General features: G+C 42.4%; 1 protein-coding gene across 1 annotated transcript; it reads left to right on the top strand.

Annotated features, from left to right (window-relative positions):
- Positions 1–8,290: 8,290 nt before the first annotated feature.
- On the top strand, positions 8,291–18,364 carry LOC307247716 (sodium/hydrogen exchanger 2-like; the record flags this gene model as incomplete). The annotated part of the gene is made up of 12 exons (XM_080023839.1): positions 8,291–8,440; positions 9,036–9,150; positions 9,292–9,617; positions 9,863–10,000; positions 11,447–11,697; positions 13,934–14,151; positions 14,505–14,704; positions 14,822–14,911; positions 15,141–15,211; positions 15,301–15,468; positions 15,580–15,817; positions 18,353–18,364. The coding sequence occupies 12 exons, from the start codon at positions 8,291–8,293 to the stop codon at positions 18,362–18,364; spliced, it is 1,977 nt and encodes a 658-aa protein (XP_079879965.1).
- Positions 18,365–18,892: the final 528 nt, after the last annotated feature.

Genomic DNA, 18,892 nt, shown 5'->3' with positions numbered 1-18,892 from the left:
CAGTACTGTGCAGTGCAGTGCGCCCAGTTGCGCCAATAGGAAATTCCTATGTAAGCGCATGGTAAAATTGACTATTGACTTTCTTTTCAGTTCAAGATTATGTGCTTTACTTTTTGTTATTTCAAGATTTATTTGAGAAACACAATTTTAATACCTGCATTAAATGATTGAACGGGAAGGATTGCAGAATCCAGATTAGGAGTAAGAAGTATGAAACTACCTATGTCAAAGAGGAACGCCCTTCCCTCCACAACAGACCAATAGGAAACCTCTCACCAACCCCCTTAACCAATATCTGTCGAAGGACGTCACTTCTGGTTCCACCCCCTCAAGGGAAAAAATACAAGCAGACACCAGTCTGTTATAATACATTCAATTTTGGACCCAAGGATTTAGAACACAGACTTACCAACAGATATGGATTTCACAGATTGATTGTGAAATATCATGTATAGTTCACCAAAGTCCAATTGAATGAAGAGTTTATGGCAGAGTGGGCAGGCATGGCAAACATCCTTCTGGAGACTGAGGTCCAAAATCCCAAGTAGGTGGTGGGTTTGTTTCATAGAAGACTGGAGGAGACAGGTTTTAGTTGAGACACATGGAAGGTAGGATGAATTCCAATGGAACCAGGTAGCTTTAACTTGACAATAGTGGGATTAATGATCTTTTCAATGACCGAGACCAAGATATCATGGTGACAGTACCCTGAAATCAGTCTTCAGGAGAATATTTTTGGAAGAGAACCAAACTGTCTGACCTGTTGTGTAATTGGGAGCTGGTACTCAAGTGTCTTTTATTATTTTCCGCAGAACAAAGAAGTGCTGCCCGTGTTTCTTTCCAAACCTTCCGACAGTGGCAAAGATGGTATTGGACTGAAGGAAATGTTAACTCCCTCTCCTGGATTTGGAACAATGGAGGCTGATAACTTAAAGATGCTTCAAAGGGAGACACAGGTGTAGCAGCTTTGGCGGAGGAGTTGGGGGCATACTCGATACAAACCAAACGGGCATTCCATGAGGAAGGGTTGGAATGGGGACAAAATGTAGGGCTGCCTCCAGATCCTAGTAAGCACTTCCCGCCTGCTCATTGGTCTGGGGGTGAAAACCAGAGGAGAGACTGACTGTGGCCTCCAAAGCTTTACAGACCTGGGAGATGAACTGGGGACCCCTATCAGGAACTATATCCACATGTATATGAGGATATAGTTTAGCTACACCTGCCAGTACTTGCTGTGCAGGTCCAAGGAGCTGAACCATCTGGAACTGGTGATGTAATTGAGGGAATGGTCTATGAGAGGGAGTGGCTAAGTGTCTTTTTGGGTGATGGCATTTGGCAGCATTAGTCTATGCATAACCTCTAGGTGACGTCGTTCTTACAGACAAGGACACAGTGAGCCCTGAGTAGCCCAGGACTGTTCAGGGATTGAATGATCCCTCCCTCTGCCATTTTTGAATCTTTTGGTCGGTAGCCTGGCAATTGGCAAATGCCAGGTGTGGTCAGAGATCGATGGGGCAGTGTCAATGTAATGTTGCACCAAACGGGTCTGCTTACAGTCCTCATCTTTGGCTGCAGATATGTCTTTGAACAGGTCCAGCAGGTCTTCAAGCCTTGGTCAGCATCAAAGCTGTGCCAGAGGTTTTGGACAGCCTCAGCAGTCAGTCAGTCTCAGTCAGTCTTAGCAGAGGGTTATGTGACTGCCCAGGCTGGTGACTGGTGACAGCCTTCGATGTCCCTGGTTCTGACCCTGGCTGGACTGTTGACGAGGGCAGAACCACTGGTGACGACACCCGTTGGAACACCGATGACAGCTGGACAGCCAGTGCTGACCTGGTGATGGCTGGGGCTATTTTGTGTCATAGTACTAGTATATACGGCTATCTTTTGTTAGATATTGTCCTCTATATCTATAATCAAAGGCATTATTTTACTACAGAAGCATATTTCATTAATTTGGGGAAAAAATAATTCAGCCTGTTATCATGTTATAATGGGAAAAGTTGAAAAGATCATGAAATGACGAGGTAGGATCAGGTTATAACGTGATAACAGGCTGAATTAATTTTTCCCTGAATTGATGATCTTATCGCAATGGTGTTTGATCTTATCTTATTGCAATATAGGCTTCTTATTATAAACGAGTCCAGGTTTGACTACTATGAGTACAGTTTTTTTTATATAGACCTGGTCTTAAGTGGTCTATGTGTAGAAAACAAAAGTACTGATGAGTTCAATTTTGTCCCTAAATCCTATATCCTCTAGTGTGACACTATTGCTTTTAAAAAAGATGGTAATTACTTGACCCGCCCCTTTGACTGAGAGGACCCAATTTTACCAGGAAGTACAGACGACGTTTGAAAGGCACATGCTATGAAGAGGATTAGTTTTCATTCCTGAATTATCTTAATTTTTCACTTTTCAACTTTTATTGTTTTCAATTTTTTCAAAACTTTCATGTCACACCGGAGGACAAATTAGAGGTACAGTTGAGATAAAACATATATCACCAATATCTATAACTGGAAAAAGCAAGAAAAACCTGAAAACCCTGTTAACAATATATCTCTCTATATATCTATATATATATATATATATATATATATATATATATATGAAATTATTTTTATTTCAAGGCATTCATTGACAGAAGTGACTACATTTACTTTCTGTTATCCTTTTGACACATACACATTTTAATGTTAGCCTGTTATATTGCTTCCTTATTATTAATATGCATAATTAAATGGCTATGTGGAATACTAAATTCTGATTGGTCATTAACAGCAACCAGCCGTCCGTTGTATCTGAATAATGACTGCTGATCTGTTAATAATGACCGTTGCCATGAGCAACCACTTCTCTCTCTGTAATTATTGTAAGCTTTGATAAAAGCATCTGCTAAATGACACAATGTAATGTTTCACTGTGCCTAAATGTTAATGCTAACCACTACATTAGTGGTCTCAATCTCAAATGACCTGGGGGCCACTGGCCAGGTGGTCTTCTTCTAGGGGGGCCGTGTTGAACTTCAAGGGAAAACTGGACTGATTTTGGATTTTTGTATTTTCTCCAGCACGTTAGTGAATTGCCTCGGATTCTGTTATAAATAGGTCTCTTATGATCTATTTCATTCTATTTTATATTTTGAAAATATTAAGTACATTTGTGTGGATTAATTAAGAATTATGATTTGAAAAAAACATTTGCGGGCCAGATTTATCAATATATTATCACCATGTAGTGGGCCACATTAAATGATCTTGTGGGCCGGATGTGTCCCCTGAGCCTGTTGTTTGAGTCCTCTGCACTAGTTCTTGTGTGCTCACTACATGAGTCATGAAATTTGAATGATCTAACTGGCCAAACCAGATTACCACTGCATTTTATGAAAGAATGCAGAGAATGAGAGGCCAGTAACAGAGTGAATGCACCACACTGCTCTCTGCAATGCTGCACCTAACCAGGAGCACCTCCCCGAAACATTACCAAAAGATCAAAGCCAGCCTTGATTTCCTGCACCGCACGGTTGGCGAGATGCAAAAAGACAACGCCGATCTAAAAACATCCGTGAAGCATCTCACAATAGAGGTGGAGGTTCTAAAAAAAAATAATAATATATTGGAAGAGACTATCCTAGATATACAGTCCAGAAGTATGCAGTACAACCTCATTGTTTCTGGGATCCCAGAGGACAACACAGAGTCCCCAGAAAACATGGTGAAAGACTTCCTCCACACCGCCCTAAAACTCTCTTTGGACTCCGTGAAGCAGATCACCTTTCACCGGGTTCACCGACTGGGACACCACCTGTGGACCGTCCCCGCTCCATCAGTGCCAAGTTTGAACACTTCAAGCACAAGGAGCTGGTTAAAAGCAAAGGACGGGAGCTGAAAGGAACCACGCTGGGTATGAACGATCAATTCCCCCCGGGAGATCAACAGGAAGGTGCTGTACCCCATCCTGAAAGAGAACCGGCAGAAGGATAAACACCTATCGCTGATTGTTGATAAACTATATATAGACGGTCTGTTATTCCGAGACTCCACCGCACCCTGGTTATGTTGATTATTATATATGTATTGTGGTTATTATATACTGCGAGATGTAGAAATTAGCACGCTATCTATGTCAATATTTAAAAGATCATTCACTCTCATCATCTCACCCTCCTATTCCCCCCTCCCTCCTCTCATCATCTCACCTCCCTGATCCCTCCCTCCCTACTTCTCCCATCACTCTCACTCTATTCCGTCTCTCACTATATCTTTGTCTAGCTCTGCAATGTTCTATGTTTGTATTTGTCTATTTGCATTTGTTTGTGTGGATTTAGTGCGTTTCTATATTGATAAATAAAAATATGCCATATCAAAATAAAACCACAATATCAGACCCAGAAGGGCGTTACATAATGATTAATGGAATTTTTGGTAACATCAAATTAACCATAGCTAATATTTATGGCCCCAGTGAGTGCCCAAATTTCTTTCACAATATATTTTCAAAACTCTTAGAATTCTCTGACTCAATTATCATATTGGGAGGGGACTTCAACACAGTACTGGATCCAAGTTTAGACTGTGGTCAAACCAGAAATAATCATAAATCCTGGCGTTCGTTGGACACTATAAACAATATATGAGTGATCTTGCTCTTGGCGATGTTGGCGATCAAATAACCCACATTTTAGAGAATACACAAATCCATTCAATTGTAATTTCTGACCATGGGTCGATTAGTTTCAACCTCATAAATGAAACCAACCGGAACCCTACCAGCAGGTGGCGGTTTAATGCCTCACTTTTGAAAGATAGAGAATTTAACCATTTATTTTCCAGAGAATGCACTTCCTTCATTGAACTGAAAGACTCCTCAGAAATATCACCATCCTTACTCTGGGGAAACGGCTAAGGCAGGTCTAAGAGGTAGTATTATTTCATTCTCCACTCACAAGAAAAGAAAGGACAAGAATGCCAAAATAAACTCGAACAGCGACTGTAGGAGTTGCACTCCCAACAAGCCCACTCATTCACCAAGCAAATCCAAAATGAGATCTGGACAATTGCATCTCAACTTGATAATATCATCCATCAAAGGACACAATTCCTCATGCAACAAACAAGGGGAGATTATTTTGAATTCAAAGACAAATCAGGTAAATTTCTTGCCAATCAATTGAAACGCGATGAAGAAAAAACACTTATTACAGCCATCAAAGAGCCACAGGGTAGGATAACATACATCAATAACATATTTAGAGACATTTATAATAGCTATATCACTCAAGTAATGAATCTAATGTATCAAACATTCGCTCATTCCTTGAAGATATTGACCTCCCTAAACGTTCGACAGAGTAGGCTATTATTTATATCACAAATAGTGTTATTTATTTCCTAACTTTTTTTCTGTGAAGATCCCAGAGAGGGTTATTTGGTTATTATTTATTTCATAAAAAGTGTTATTTATTTCATTAATAGTGTTATTATTTATTTCCTGACTTTTTTTTTCTGTGAAGATCCCTGAAAGGGTTATTAATATTTGGTTATGTGTGGCTTTTTGGAAAACAATAAATGTTTACGTTTAGGCACCCCTGCGATCGACACACTTTTCTGTTACAAACTGACCCCGGCCCCCATCAGAGAAGGGAAAAGTTATGTGGCCCTCACAGGAAAAAGTTTGGGTACCCCTGCTTTAGACTCAAGAGTCAATAAATCTTGTTGGAAATAAAGAAACCAAGAATTAAACTAGCAACACAAGAGAAAAACAAAGACTGTGGAGGCCTAGCAGCCCAAAACTTTAGATACTACTATCTTGCGAACCATCTTCAATTTATAATTAAATGGTTACAACTAGAGTAAATTAGGCCATGGATGGCAAGACACTGAACAAACAGAATGTCAGGAGTTATCATTATCTCCTCTCCCATTCCTTACCGAATCAATAAGGAAACATAATTGCTTTAAAAACCCATTTATCGCAACAACTCTCTCAGCCTGGGTGAGATTCCTCAAACTCAGTGGTCACACTATCTATCTTCATACAAAGCCACACCCATCTGGCACAACCCAGATTTTCTGGTTAAAAACAGACCAATAATATTTAGGTCTTGGAGAGACAAGGAATTACTAATCTGGAACACATTTTTGAAAACAATTCCCTTATATCCTTCCTAACCCGAACCCAAAGGTATAATATTGGTGGCCACGGCTCCCTACAATTCCTTCAACTACGGCAGTCTTTAAAAGTTTAAATCAAATTGACAAACAACATCCTACAACCACCTCTAATGATTCGACATCTCACTCATATCGGTCATTTAAAAAAAAAATCCTTTTTCCAGAATATAAATGACACCTTATCTTTACCTATAATGGAATGTGAAAGAGACCTTCCTATTCCCACCAATATCAACCCGTGGAAGCTTATTTGCAACAACACCTTTTCTATGACCCACCAACTCAAAAATGCAACTCATCCAATGAAAGATTCTGCACAGAGCTCATATAACGTAACACAAAATGTTCAAAATGGGTTTTGTGGATAAAGCCATTTGCTCTAACGGGGTGGCCCATTATGCTGGGGCTGGTTAGGCATTCCGTCTGGTCCTGTCACGGGGGGCCTGAACCTGGCTGAGTGTGCTCGGCACGGGGCTCACCATGCGGCCTCCTTCGGTGGGGGACGGTTTCCTGTCATCACACCGGGCTGCAGGGGTACCTGTCCTCTGGCACTCTCGGTGCACAGGGCGTGCGCCACAGGGTCGGGCTGTGGGTTGTGGGGCTATCTGCCCCCCTCTGCTCTGTGGTCCACATGCTCGGCGGCTGGGGGCTGACCAGGCCCTGATGAGGAGCAGCCCGGCATGGCGGAGGCGCATGGCGGGCCGCTTGGTGCCTGTGGCATATCGATGTACTGTAGGTTGGATGCCACCAGGTGGGCATGCTAGGGCACAGTCATGTCCGGGGTGGGGTCCGAGTGGTCGGTTCCCGGCCTGCTGCACCTCTGTATCAATCTGGTCGCGCTTCGCTTATCTCTCCCAGTGCCAAAACTCATACTCAGTACATACACCACACAATAGGCCTAGGGCTTGTGGGAAGGGTGGGGTGCAAGCTATGTGGGTGGGGATGCAGCGAGCAGCTGCCATCTTGCCTGTCACGCTCTTGCCCCAGCGTGCTTCTCGTCCGTCCCGAAATTTTATCCCACTCATATTAGGTTAGAACACATACACTTGCACATCAATCCTACTTCAAACAACACTCCAAAAGACCAGGGTCTGCGGGGCAGGAGGGTGATTTAGGTTCGACTTGCCTGAAGGACTCGCAGCCCCACACCCCGCAATTTTAACTGCAATTGCCAACAGCACACATTGAGTACCGGAGTTTTACAGGGTGGCGGGTCGCTGGCGGGTCAGTGACGGGGCATTGTGGGCCGGGTGGGCTCCCTGCGCCACGACATAATACTGACCTTATACACCAGAACCAATTGGGATACGTCCTGTACACTCACCGGTGGTCATCTTACACACACACAAATTCAGGCGGTCTCATCACACACACACCACCACACTTGCTTTGAATGCGCCCCAGCACCCTCCTGATTGCATGTATATGTATGTGACAAATAAACCTCTTGATCCCACTTCTTTCCTCCCTCATTTACTTCCATAACTATGACAGGAAGAGGCAACGTGCCCAATTGTAGTTCTAGTTTTCCTGGACCTAATTAATTGTTTTTCAATACATGTTGTCGTCCAGTGTTTATGTTTTCGCGTAAATGTTGTTTGGATCTATGTTTATTTGTTTCACCCATGGTGAATCTCCCCCTCTTGGAGTAGTGATCAGTTGTTTATAGACCCAAACATGACAAATAGTTCTCCAAAGAGGGGGGTTGGTGGTGGCTCTCTAAAACCAAAAGCTGTGCTCTTGTCATCCTATAGGTCGTCCACAGGACAGAGTTATTGGTATATATACAGGTATATATGCTGGGGATGGTTAAAAAAAATACAATAGCAAAGCAGTTGTCATTGTTACCTGTGCAAGTCTGACAATTCGCCAAAAATAATTGTTGTTGGCCTGGGTCCAAATGACAAAATGAGTCAGGTGATCTGACTGTGCCAATCAGAATTCAATGACATGTTCTTTGGGAACAATTATTCTTAGCTGCCATTACACATATTTATTTCAAGGACTCACTTGGATGGAAATAGAAGAGAAGAATTTGGTCTGCTATTGATTCAGCTAAATAACACAGACCCATACTTTAACTTTTGCCATTCTGCATTCATTTCATGGCCAGCATGAGGAACCTGATATTATCCATGGGGAGCAGTGGCTCTTTATGCATGCTCCTGCTCTGTTTGTCCTGGAACGGAGCGAAGAGTGAGATGCTGCCTTCAAAGCCTTCTCCCAATGTCACCAACAAAGAACCTCTTCAAGATCATCCAGAGGTTTGGAAAGCCTTTTGACCATTTATTTACTTTTTGCAATCCTGACTGAATTAGTTGAAAATGTGCACTTTGATATCAAGAAAAACAAAACATTGCTGATATCAAAAACAAATTTGCAGAAATTGCTATTTTGATATCAAGAAAAAACATGGATAAAATTTGAAACCTCTTCCCATTGCTTTCAATGCAGAATCTCAACTGTGAACATTTTATTAAAGTTTATTAATTCCCATTCTTGATTTCAACAACATGAATTGTGGATGTCATGAAATGTACTTCTTAATCTCAAGAATGTAATTGCATTTTGATGCATTTTGATATAAAAACTTGAAAGATCTATATCACGAATTACCTTTCTGCTTTCAACAATTCAAATTTTTAATAACAACTATACACATTTTTTATATCACAATTACGATTCTGCATCGAAAGCAACAGGAAGTGGTTTCAATTCTTGATATCAAGAATGTCTGTTTTTGATATCAACATGTGAAATGTACACTTGATTTTAAAGTGTATATTTACAACAAGTTAAATCAGAATTGTGCTAAGTATGAAAAGGTGAATAAATGCTGAAACAGCTTTTAATCTACAGGCTTCCCCCAGCGAGGAGAAGCTCAACCTGCCGATGTTTACTATGGATTATCCTCGCATTCAGATGCCCTTCGAACTTACACTCTGGGTGCTGCTGGCTTGCTTTGCCAAAATCAGTAAGCTAGAGTCACTAAAATGGGGCGACTTTCAAAGTACAGTTGAAAGACTAGAGGGCATGTGAAGGACTGGATTCTTCCGTCTCTTCCTCTTCACTCTTCCTTGCACTGTTCTTTTCCGCTGACCCTTCTGTCCGGCAGGCCTCCATGTTTACCCGAAAATCACCATCTGGATCCCAGAGTGCTGTCTGCTAATTGTCATCGGGTTCATCGGGGGCGCCGTCATGCACTATGTCCGAGAGGAGCCTCTGCCCATCCTGGACTCCAATGTCTTCTTCCTGTACATGCTGCCGCCCATCGTCCTGGGCAGCGGATACTTCATGCCCACGAGGCCCTTCTTTGAGAACGTGGGCACGGTGCTGTGGTACGCTGTGGTGGGATCGCTCTGGAACAGCGCCGCCATTGGGCTCTCCCTCTACGGCATCTGCCACATCGAGCTGTTTGGAGTTCAGGATATCAACCTGCAGGTCAGCTGCATTCTGACCGAAATTATAACCCCACACACCTTTAGTCAGTCTAGTAGTCGTCTTTCTAAGTGGAAGCCGGTTAAAACATTGTGTTCTTCTTAAAGTGTGAAGTTTTTTTGCATTCTCAGTCCCTCGGTTTTTGTATAAAGAGCAACTATCAGGTTGCGAGCAGCTGTCACATCACAACAGTGTGAGAGGAGACAGCGATGGTGGAAGGTGTATTTACATATCTCGGTATACGACAGGAAAACCTCCTCTTTGGCTGCATCGTTTCGACCTTGGATCCTGTGGCGGTACTCTCCGTGTTTGAGGACATTGGAGTCAACGAACAGCTGCACATAGTCGTATTTGGAGAGGGCATTTTCAATGATGCCATAGTTGTGGTGAGTATGTCAAGTATGTATGTGAACATATATTTGTGCAATGTGTGTGACAGCATGTGTTTGGGTGCCGTCTATTATTCCATGGGCACACTACACCACTTTCAAAGTGATCCGATCCTTGTACTGTTCACACTACACAACTTTTTGTCTTGTGATTGGGAATCTTGCAGTCTTGTGGTTTGCACAATACATGACAATCAAGTTACAAGATCTTTCACCAGGAGGAATCCCAGACGAGTTTGTTGGGTCTCCAAACTACATTTTGTCACGAAAACACACGCGACAATTGACACCGGAAATGACATACCATGCGGTGGACAGGACCATTTATTATTACATTTTTGATCACTTAAAAAAAAAAATAAAAGCAGAATTTAAATAAGAAATATATTAAAAACCTAGAGAAGAAAAGTTAAATAGGTATGTTGTGTGTTTCTTGGACATAAATGCATCTACAACATAGGAAATGACAATTGACTTTAGGAAGAAGCCTCATTTTCTTCCTGCTGTTATCCATGGCCAGGCTGTTGAAGTTGTTCAACAGTAAAAAATTGGGACTAGAGGACAATAATCGATAAGAAACCTTTGAACCAAATACTGATGTTGTGCAAAGGCCCAGCAACGCATGTACCTTTATTGGAAGCTCAAAAGTTTTAATGTTGACACCTCATTTTGTAGAACGCCAGAGCACGGCGCTGTTGGCACCGTGCTCTACATTTTCTTTTGTGTATCGTTGGTGTTTTGATTGATGTATGATCGTATTTACGACTGGCTGTGTAACAAATTGCGCCTCAGTGATAATAAAGACTACCTTGAGCTTGACCCCAGAATGCTTACGCCCCCAAATTCAGGAACAGTCTCACCTGTCACTGAACATGGAACAAGCAGCCTCCAAAATATTCCAGAACATTGAGAACCTGTTTCTGTCTAATGCAATAAGTAGCTATTTGGCAAACAAACAAAGCCCAGAAAAAAGGCCCAGGATAAGTTCAATGTATTTTTTTAACTGATAAGATACATATAGAGTTTCAAATACTGCAACCAGAAATAATTTGTTTATTCAATTTTGGTCTTCACTCAAAATTTAACAGAAAAAAACAAACATTTAGAACTTAGTTATAGTGAATTATCAAAGACATCAGACAGTATTTCTTTTAATTTTTTTTTCCATATGTGAACTTGTGAGAAGTACAATGGCCCCGTGTACTGCGTAAGGTGCACATGCTGTTTTGACTACCAACCTCACCTACATTGCAACAGACATAACAAGCACAAAATCTAATTTCATGAATTCCAAAATAACTAAACTAACTACTTGCTCGAATCTTGACAAATCTAGTCCAATAAAACAAAGAGATGAGTTTGAGTCAAAGCAAACACCAAGTGATATGTTGTCTTATGTTTTGACAAAATTCTTTCTCTCGCTCTCTCTCTCTCGCTCTATAGGTTCTCTACAACATGCTCACCTTTGTGGCCGAGATGCCTGCTGTCCACGTCACCGACTTGTACCTGGGGGTGGCCAGGTTCTTCCTGGTGGGCCTGGGCGCCGTTCTGCTTGGCTTCCTGTTCAGCATCGTGGCTGCCTTCACCACCAGGTTCACCGCCAACACCCGCTCCATCGAGCCGCTCTTCATCCTGCTGTACAGCTACCTGGCGTACCTGGTGGCTGAGCTCTTCGCCATTTCAAGTCTCCTGACGTGAGTGGAAACTCTGCGCTTCAAACTGCACTGCAACTCATTTTTCTACCCTAATTACCTCCAAAACCTGGAGTATCCCGTTCAGTTTGAGCCAGTGCCAACCATTACATTTTATGGCACAGTCTAGACATGGACTGTTTGGGGTCATTAGGGTTTAGTCGTAATCGTCAGATTAGCCGCAGTAGTGGTGATATGAGGGCAGCTTGGAGGGGAATCCAATCTATGGCCTCAATCACTCAGAGAAACAGTGACAGGAGACCTCTAAAAACTGATATTGATTGATATTGTCATTAGTCAGGGATGTGTTAGAGATCTTTTTAAAATATGTAAACATCAGTGTGGTAGTTCTGCCTACCATAGCTGCCCACGTTTTAGGGCCCTTTGGCACAGACAACATTGGGTTGTAGACATCAGTTTATTGTAGAGAGGCGGTGAGCAACAGGTAGATAGCCACCCTGACCCAATCACCTAGATCCAGGTCAGGTGTAGCTGTTCAAACCATCCCATCTCCACACCACAATCAAAAAGGCCCCTGGTCCAGAACACATTTGGGGGCACATCACGATACCGTGCTGACCAGCTTTGCTGTGTCCTCCCCCATATCTTCCAGATGTCACTTGATTGAAACCAAATCCCTGCTATCTGGGAATGTTCTTTTGTGATACCTGTCCCAATGAACACCAATCGATTTTAGACTAGTGGCGGGAACATCATTAATAATCAAAAGCTTGTGAGAAAAATATGATTACGATCAACTATTTTGAATGAAGACAAAGGCCTCTATCTCCAGAAGGGGTTTTTAAAACATTTGTCTCTGTCTCCCCTGGAACCCCCCAGAGTTCATGTAAAGAGAAATGTTTTGCTCCCTACAATGTCCATTTTAACATGAAATAATCAGATCACACTTGGCCCTGTTTACCTTCTATGGAGATGAAGAAACTCAACAGGGGGCGCAGACTTGTTGGAGAGCTCTGACCCAAGCCACACCTTGTTTTTCCTGTATAAAGCCTCCTGTCTTTTCCTGTGATATCAGATTGATCCGAGCACTGCTTTGTAGCAGTACTGAATCTTTCTCTTTATTCTGCAGAATAAATAATCTTGAATATTCTCAGTTTTGTTTTCTTGTAGCGGGCAGATTAACCTCACCGATCATTGCGGAAGAATTTCTTCCACAAGCTTCGAGGGAATTGTTAAAAACCTTGTTCTGTTAACTGTGGTTGGAAAACTTGATTCACTGCAATTTGCTCATCATGCAGGGAGAGGTGTGGAGGATGCAAAGCTTTTAATACTCAATAACCTAATTAAACATTTTGAAAAGCTGCAAGCCCGTGCCAGGCTTTGGATTGCAGACTTTATCGGCATTCAATGCGAAGTAGCCGCACCTTTTATCGGTAAGGTTGCTATGTGATACAAATTTGCCTCACCAGCTTGTATTATTTATCTTGGACTTCTTGACTGACAGAGTGCAGAGGGTTTCTGTAAATGGCTGTTTCTCAGACTCTGTAGCTACATCCACAGGGTCGCCAAAAGGGTGTTTTATCTCTTGGTGTGATAACAGCTTCTTGGACTTAAACTTATCTAAAACCAAGGAACTGACTATTGATTTACGACGTAACATAGATTCAGCCAAAGAGTGCATCATACATAATAGAAGTGTGGAAATGGTAAGATCATGCGAATATTTGGATACTATTTTTGATGATGACCTTAAATTTGATGTGAACACTTATGCTATTGTGAAGCGGGAGAAACAGACAATTCACCTTCTCTGCAAACTAAATTCATTTTCTGTCAGTCTTGTCATCCTCTGTTGTTTTTAATCAATCTTTTATTGAGAGACTCCTGAGTTTTTCTTTTATCTGCTGGTTTCACAGCCTTACAGTAAAAGATGGAAACAGCCTGAACAGCATTGTTAAAATCTGTTCTAAGATCACCGGGGTGAAACTAAGCGATCTGAATTATTTTTACGACCAACAAATCCCCTCAAGTTGGGGGAAGACAGTGCTAGAGTTGCTATTGTTCCATCGAGCAACCCTGTCTCGCACTCTAGCACCCGATCTAATGTGGAAGCACACGAGAGTTGCCTCAAGCAGTCTCCTTTAACCCCAGTCGCACTTGAATCCTTCTAGCAACCCCAGGACTAGCAATCTAAAACAGAAATGCTATTTGATCTACTGCAGTTACCATTTGTTTGTGAGCTACTTTCAAAATCGATAATCTGCTCATCTTCCTTTAGTATCGTCACATGTGGGATAACCATGAAGTACTATGTGGAGCAGAACATCTCCGCGCAGTCATGCACCACCATCCGCCAAGTGCTCACCATGCTGGCCACCATCTCTGAAACGCTCATCTTTTTCTCCCTGGGCGTTGCCATCATAACCATGGACCATGAGTGGAACTTGGCCTACATCCTCTTCACACTGCTGTTCGCCCTCCTGTGGAGAGTCCTGGGTGAGAAAGGCATGAACTTGCAGCCCAAAGCTCTGATATGGGAGCTAGGCGTGTTCTAGTGGTTGGTAGAAAACACCAATAATAGCTTCTTGCAGTTGTCACTAGGTCTGATACACCAAAAGCTTTAGAGTTACTTATAGACACCTTGTAACTGAAAAACCCAAGGACTAGGGGTAAGGTTAGGGTTAGGGTTCAGCCATTAGTAAGACGCTCGTTTCCTCCTGCTGTACATGGCAACTTGAAGCTGTGAAATGACACCTGAGATAGCTTTGAGTTAACAAGCTGTTCCAGCGTGTCCTTTGTGGTCATCTCACCTCACTCTTCCCTTCTCCACTCACATCCGTTGCCCACAGGCGTTCTGGTGCTGTCCCAGATCGCCAAACCCTTTCGCACGTTTCAGTTTGACTTCAAGGAGCAGTTGGGCCTGGCCTGCAGCGGCCTGCGGGGCTCCCTCTGCTTCGCCCTGGCCTTCACCTTGCCCGACAGCATCCAAAGGAGGAAGCTGTTCATCACAGCCTCCATTTGCATCATTATTATCAGCATCTTCACACAGGTTCGGTTTTTCTGCAGTGAACAGGCATCAGACGGAAGTTTGCGCATGTAGATGCATTTCCAGAGATACATTTTCAGATTCTAAAGAAATCCCCTCATCAACCATCTTATTCCTCAGGGTCTCAGTATGCGTCCCATCGTGGAGTGCATGAACTTCAGGAGGACCAACAAGGAGCTGAAAACCATCAATGTGGAGAATCACAAAAGAGTAGGTTCTTCTTCCCTTTCATTTCCAGTTTGAACCTCATTCTTGTCCCCACCATCATGATGTCAAACTGGTGGGTTTTTTAATGCATGACACCATGGAAAACATATGGTCTATCTCATTTGCGAAGATGCTTCCTAGAGAGGGAGGAAGGTTGTTTTAGGAAATGATGGCCACGTAGGAGAGACCATGGCATGGCTTGAATATTCTGCTAACATGTGTTTGTGTCCAGCTGATGGAGCATGTCGTTGTTGGGATTGAGGATCTGTGTGGTCAGTGGAGCCACCACTACTGGAAAGACAAGTGAGAACCATTAGACACAACTGTGTGATCCAAATGATCTAATAAATTCCCTGTGAATCCATCCTGAATCCAGCCTGTGTCTGCACAAGGTTCAAGAAGTTTAACAACCGGGTATTGGGGCGTATTCTGGTGCCAGACAGCCAGCCAGAGTCCAGCATTGTGGCTCTGTACAAGAAACTGCAACTGGAAAAGGCCATGGAGTTACTGGAAACTCCTGTGGGCGACCTCAGCACAGTGCCCCCTGGTGTGTCTTTACCGTAAGTACAACAGGTTGTTTACGATGCTCCCAATGCTCTCTTATTCCCTTTAATGTATACAGTATATTTAAGGTCATTATCAAAATTTACCAAACCAACTTTCTGTGGCAGGTTGAAGTTGCTTTGCAGAGGTCAATGCTGTGCATCCATCAGCACCAGACAGGACACCACTGAGGTGGTGGATTCTCTGTCCACAGTGGTGGATAGCCTCAGTGGGACGGTCCCTGTGAGTGGAGGTCCAAGCTCCGGAGGCAGGAAGGACTGGCCCGATCCGCCCCTGACCAGACACCTCTCCCAGGTGTCCCCAGGAGAAGGACACCCTGTTGACCTCCAGGGAGATGGAGAGAAGGTGGAGTGTTCCTCCCCATCTCCCCATCCTCCTCCATCTCCACCTGAGGACCAGAAGCGTGAGGAGGACAGGACAGCAATGTGGATCCAAACACTTATTTAATAACCAAAGCATGTTTGTCTACACCACGTAGAACACATTTTGTATATGAAGTATATTTTGGTATATTTGGGTTTTTTTGTTTTTTTTTGCTATGGACTATGCTTTATCCTACTAATCTACCTCTACTAGAATGCACCCACTGGCACCAAGACACATTGCATATGAAAATGTACTTGACCAACAGTGGCGACTCTGGGAAAACTCTACTGATTATTAGTTTGGTATATTGATTGTTTAAATACTGCATTAACACAGACGTGTCTCACTGTAGGGAGACATGTACATGACTGTACATGACAATATTATCAAGAGTCAAGAGGTTTATTTGTCACATACATATACATACGGTCATATACATATGCGGTGAAATGTCATGACACCCGGTGATTACGCTCACCAAGCTCTAAAAATACTAAAAACACTAAAATGTGTGTAATCGACACGAGGCACTCCCGCAGGCGGCCGCAAGGGCAGCGCCACAATCGCGATTCTAGGTTCTATAATTATGTAGGTGACACGTTGCGCTACGTTCTCACTCGCCATTGGTTAAACCAACACTATGTAACCTTTTGTAACTGGCACTCTGACTTGTAACATGGAGAATGTACCGCTTTCATTCCCACCCACCCCCTGAACACCTGTTCTTGCACTATGTAACAACTGTGTGTGGATTCGAAACCACGGGAATGGTGCGTTATGCCACTGGTAATTACCTTTTTCTTTTTCTTGGTAAAATGTATAAAAAAAACCCATAAATAAATAAAATTATATATATATATATATATATATATATTATACATTTGCTGGTCAAAATGTCAGGTAATAATACTCATACAAATCTCCTGCACCAGGTGATCCCTACTGCAAGACAAACAACACACAAGAAAGCTCTTCCAGTTGGGTCCCACCAATAAGCGCAAGCGAGGCGAAGCCAGAAGCCACGGCGCCTGCAGACCGTAGCTTAACCACGCCCTCTCTTCTGCCACAATTATATTGCCGAATTTGAACTAAATGTAATTGGCATGTTACAACCACAATTACTAAAAAATTGTAAATGTAAAATATTATACAATAAAATAATAAATATTTACTACTACTACTACTACTACTACTAAAAGACACCAAAATGTATCTTCTTTGTGTATCTGATTTGTGTGTGTGTTTCTATATTTTCAAGTATAGGATCCTAAACTGAACTCCTTTGTATGTGCAGTTGGTTAACTTTACACAAACCGAATATAAAGGATCATATTGTAAAAAAAACAAAACAATGAAAAGAACATCGGCAAAATCCTCTCCCTGGCTCAATGTTCCAGAGGTCCATACAGTAAAGAGGGAACGGAGAAAGGCAGAAAGAGATGGAACGCCTGCACCCGAAATGTGTATAATCCTATGACAGATCTTATGAAGGAATTTAATGCAGTAGTTTAGGATGCACGAGCACAGTATTTCTCAAAAACTATCTCAGAGAATGCCCACAACCCAGGAATACTGTTGAACACCATCGATAGAGGTGTAAACATTCCCACTAGCACTGCTATGAATCATAATCCAGAGAAATGTGAAAAGTTTCTTCTATTCTTTACAAAGAAAATTGAAGATATCGGGGATCAAATAATCCCACCTGCACGTGACCTCTGTTACCTTCCATTTGGAGGCTGAATTGGAAGCATTTTTTCCTGTAAGTGCAGAAACCACAGAGATTTTATTTCACAAGAAATCTTCTTCCTGCCCCCTAGGTATTGTCCCCCACAATACTGCTTAAAGAAGTCTTGGTTGAAGTTGGCCCTGGCATTTTGTCCATTTTAAATAGTACCCTCACCACTGCTCAGCACCACCTGACTTTGTGCGTTCCCTCATCCAACCGCTCCTTCAAAAACCACAACCTCAATCCCTCAGTTCTTAGCAATTTTAGACCCATCTCTAAACCCCCATTTAAATCCAGAGATTTAGAGTCTGTTGGCATTTTTTTTTCATGTACCCTTATCAGTCCCGCAACGGGGAAATTCGCAATTTCTCTGCATTTACCCATCCTAGTATCGGACGTATCTAGTAGCAGCGGGCTGCCATGTGGAGCAGTTATGGGGTTAGGTGTCTTGCTCAAGGACACATCAGCGTGCTACCAGGAGGAGCCGGGGATCGAACCAGCAACCTTCCGCTTACTAGATGACCCTGATAGCTTTGTGACTACTCTAACACCAACGACCCATTTGAAAAATTACAATTATCTGGTTTTCGGCCATGCCACAGCACACAAAAGGCTCGACTGAAAGTCACAAATGATCTTTTAGCAGTTGATGCAGGACAATGCTCCATCCTCTTTAATCTTAGTGCTGTATTAGACACAAGTGACATCCTCATTGACCGCATTAAAAGTTCGGTTGGCATATCAGGCTCTGCTCTCAATTGTTTTTTTTCTCTCTTATTTATCAGACAGAGTTTTGAGTTAGTTTAAGTAATTCCGATTCCACCTCAATTTATTATATTCCACCTCGCAGTAACCCGTCTGCAGTGGTGGCACCACGCCGGGGCTTGCTGGTACTATAGGATGATTGACATCAGGAAGACTTCCTTATAATTTTACAATTCATTAAACCCTTCAAATCCTGTCCAACAGTTATTTAAAATTTGAAGTTCATTTAGGACTGATCCTTTGTAAAACAGACAGCTGTAGAGCAGTAGCGTAAATGCAAAATGGACAGGGAGCGATCTCTGCTACACGTCCCCGTTTCCCACCAAAAAGATTTAGATAAATAAAAACCTTGTGTTTTTATTTTATATGTATTTATTTTCCTGTTTCCTAACTGAACGAAACAAAACAAGACCTGTGTCAGGCTCCGCAGAGCCATTGATACCATTAGATGGTTATCTGCATGAGAAATAGAGAAAAGAATAAGAAAAAAATTGGGTTAGAATAATCATCCGCTTACATCGATCAATTTGAACTGGACAGACGATATCACGATAAGAGGT

This window comes from Zeus faber, assembly GCF_960531495.2.
Source record: "Zeus faber genome assembly, chromosome: 2".
In the NCBI taxonomy this organism is placed as follows: domain Eukaryota; kingdom Metazoa; phylum Chordata; class Actinopteri; order Zeiformes; family Zeidae; genus Zeus; species Zeus faber.
Note: the sequence above shows the minus strand (reverse complement) of the source record. Positions and strands in the feature narration are given on the sequence as shown.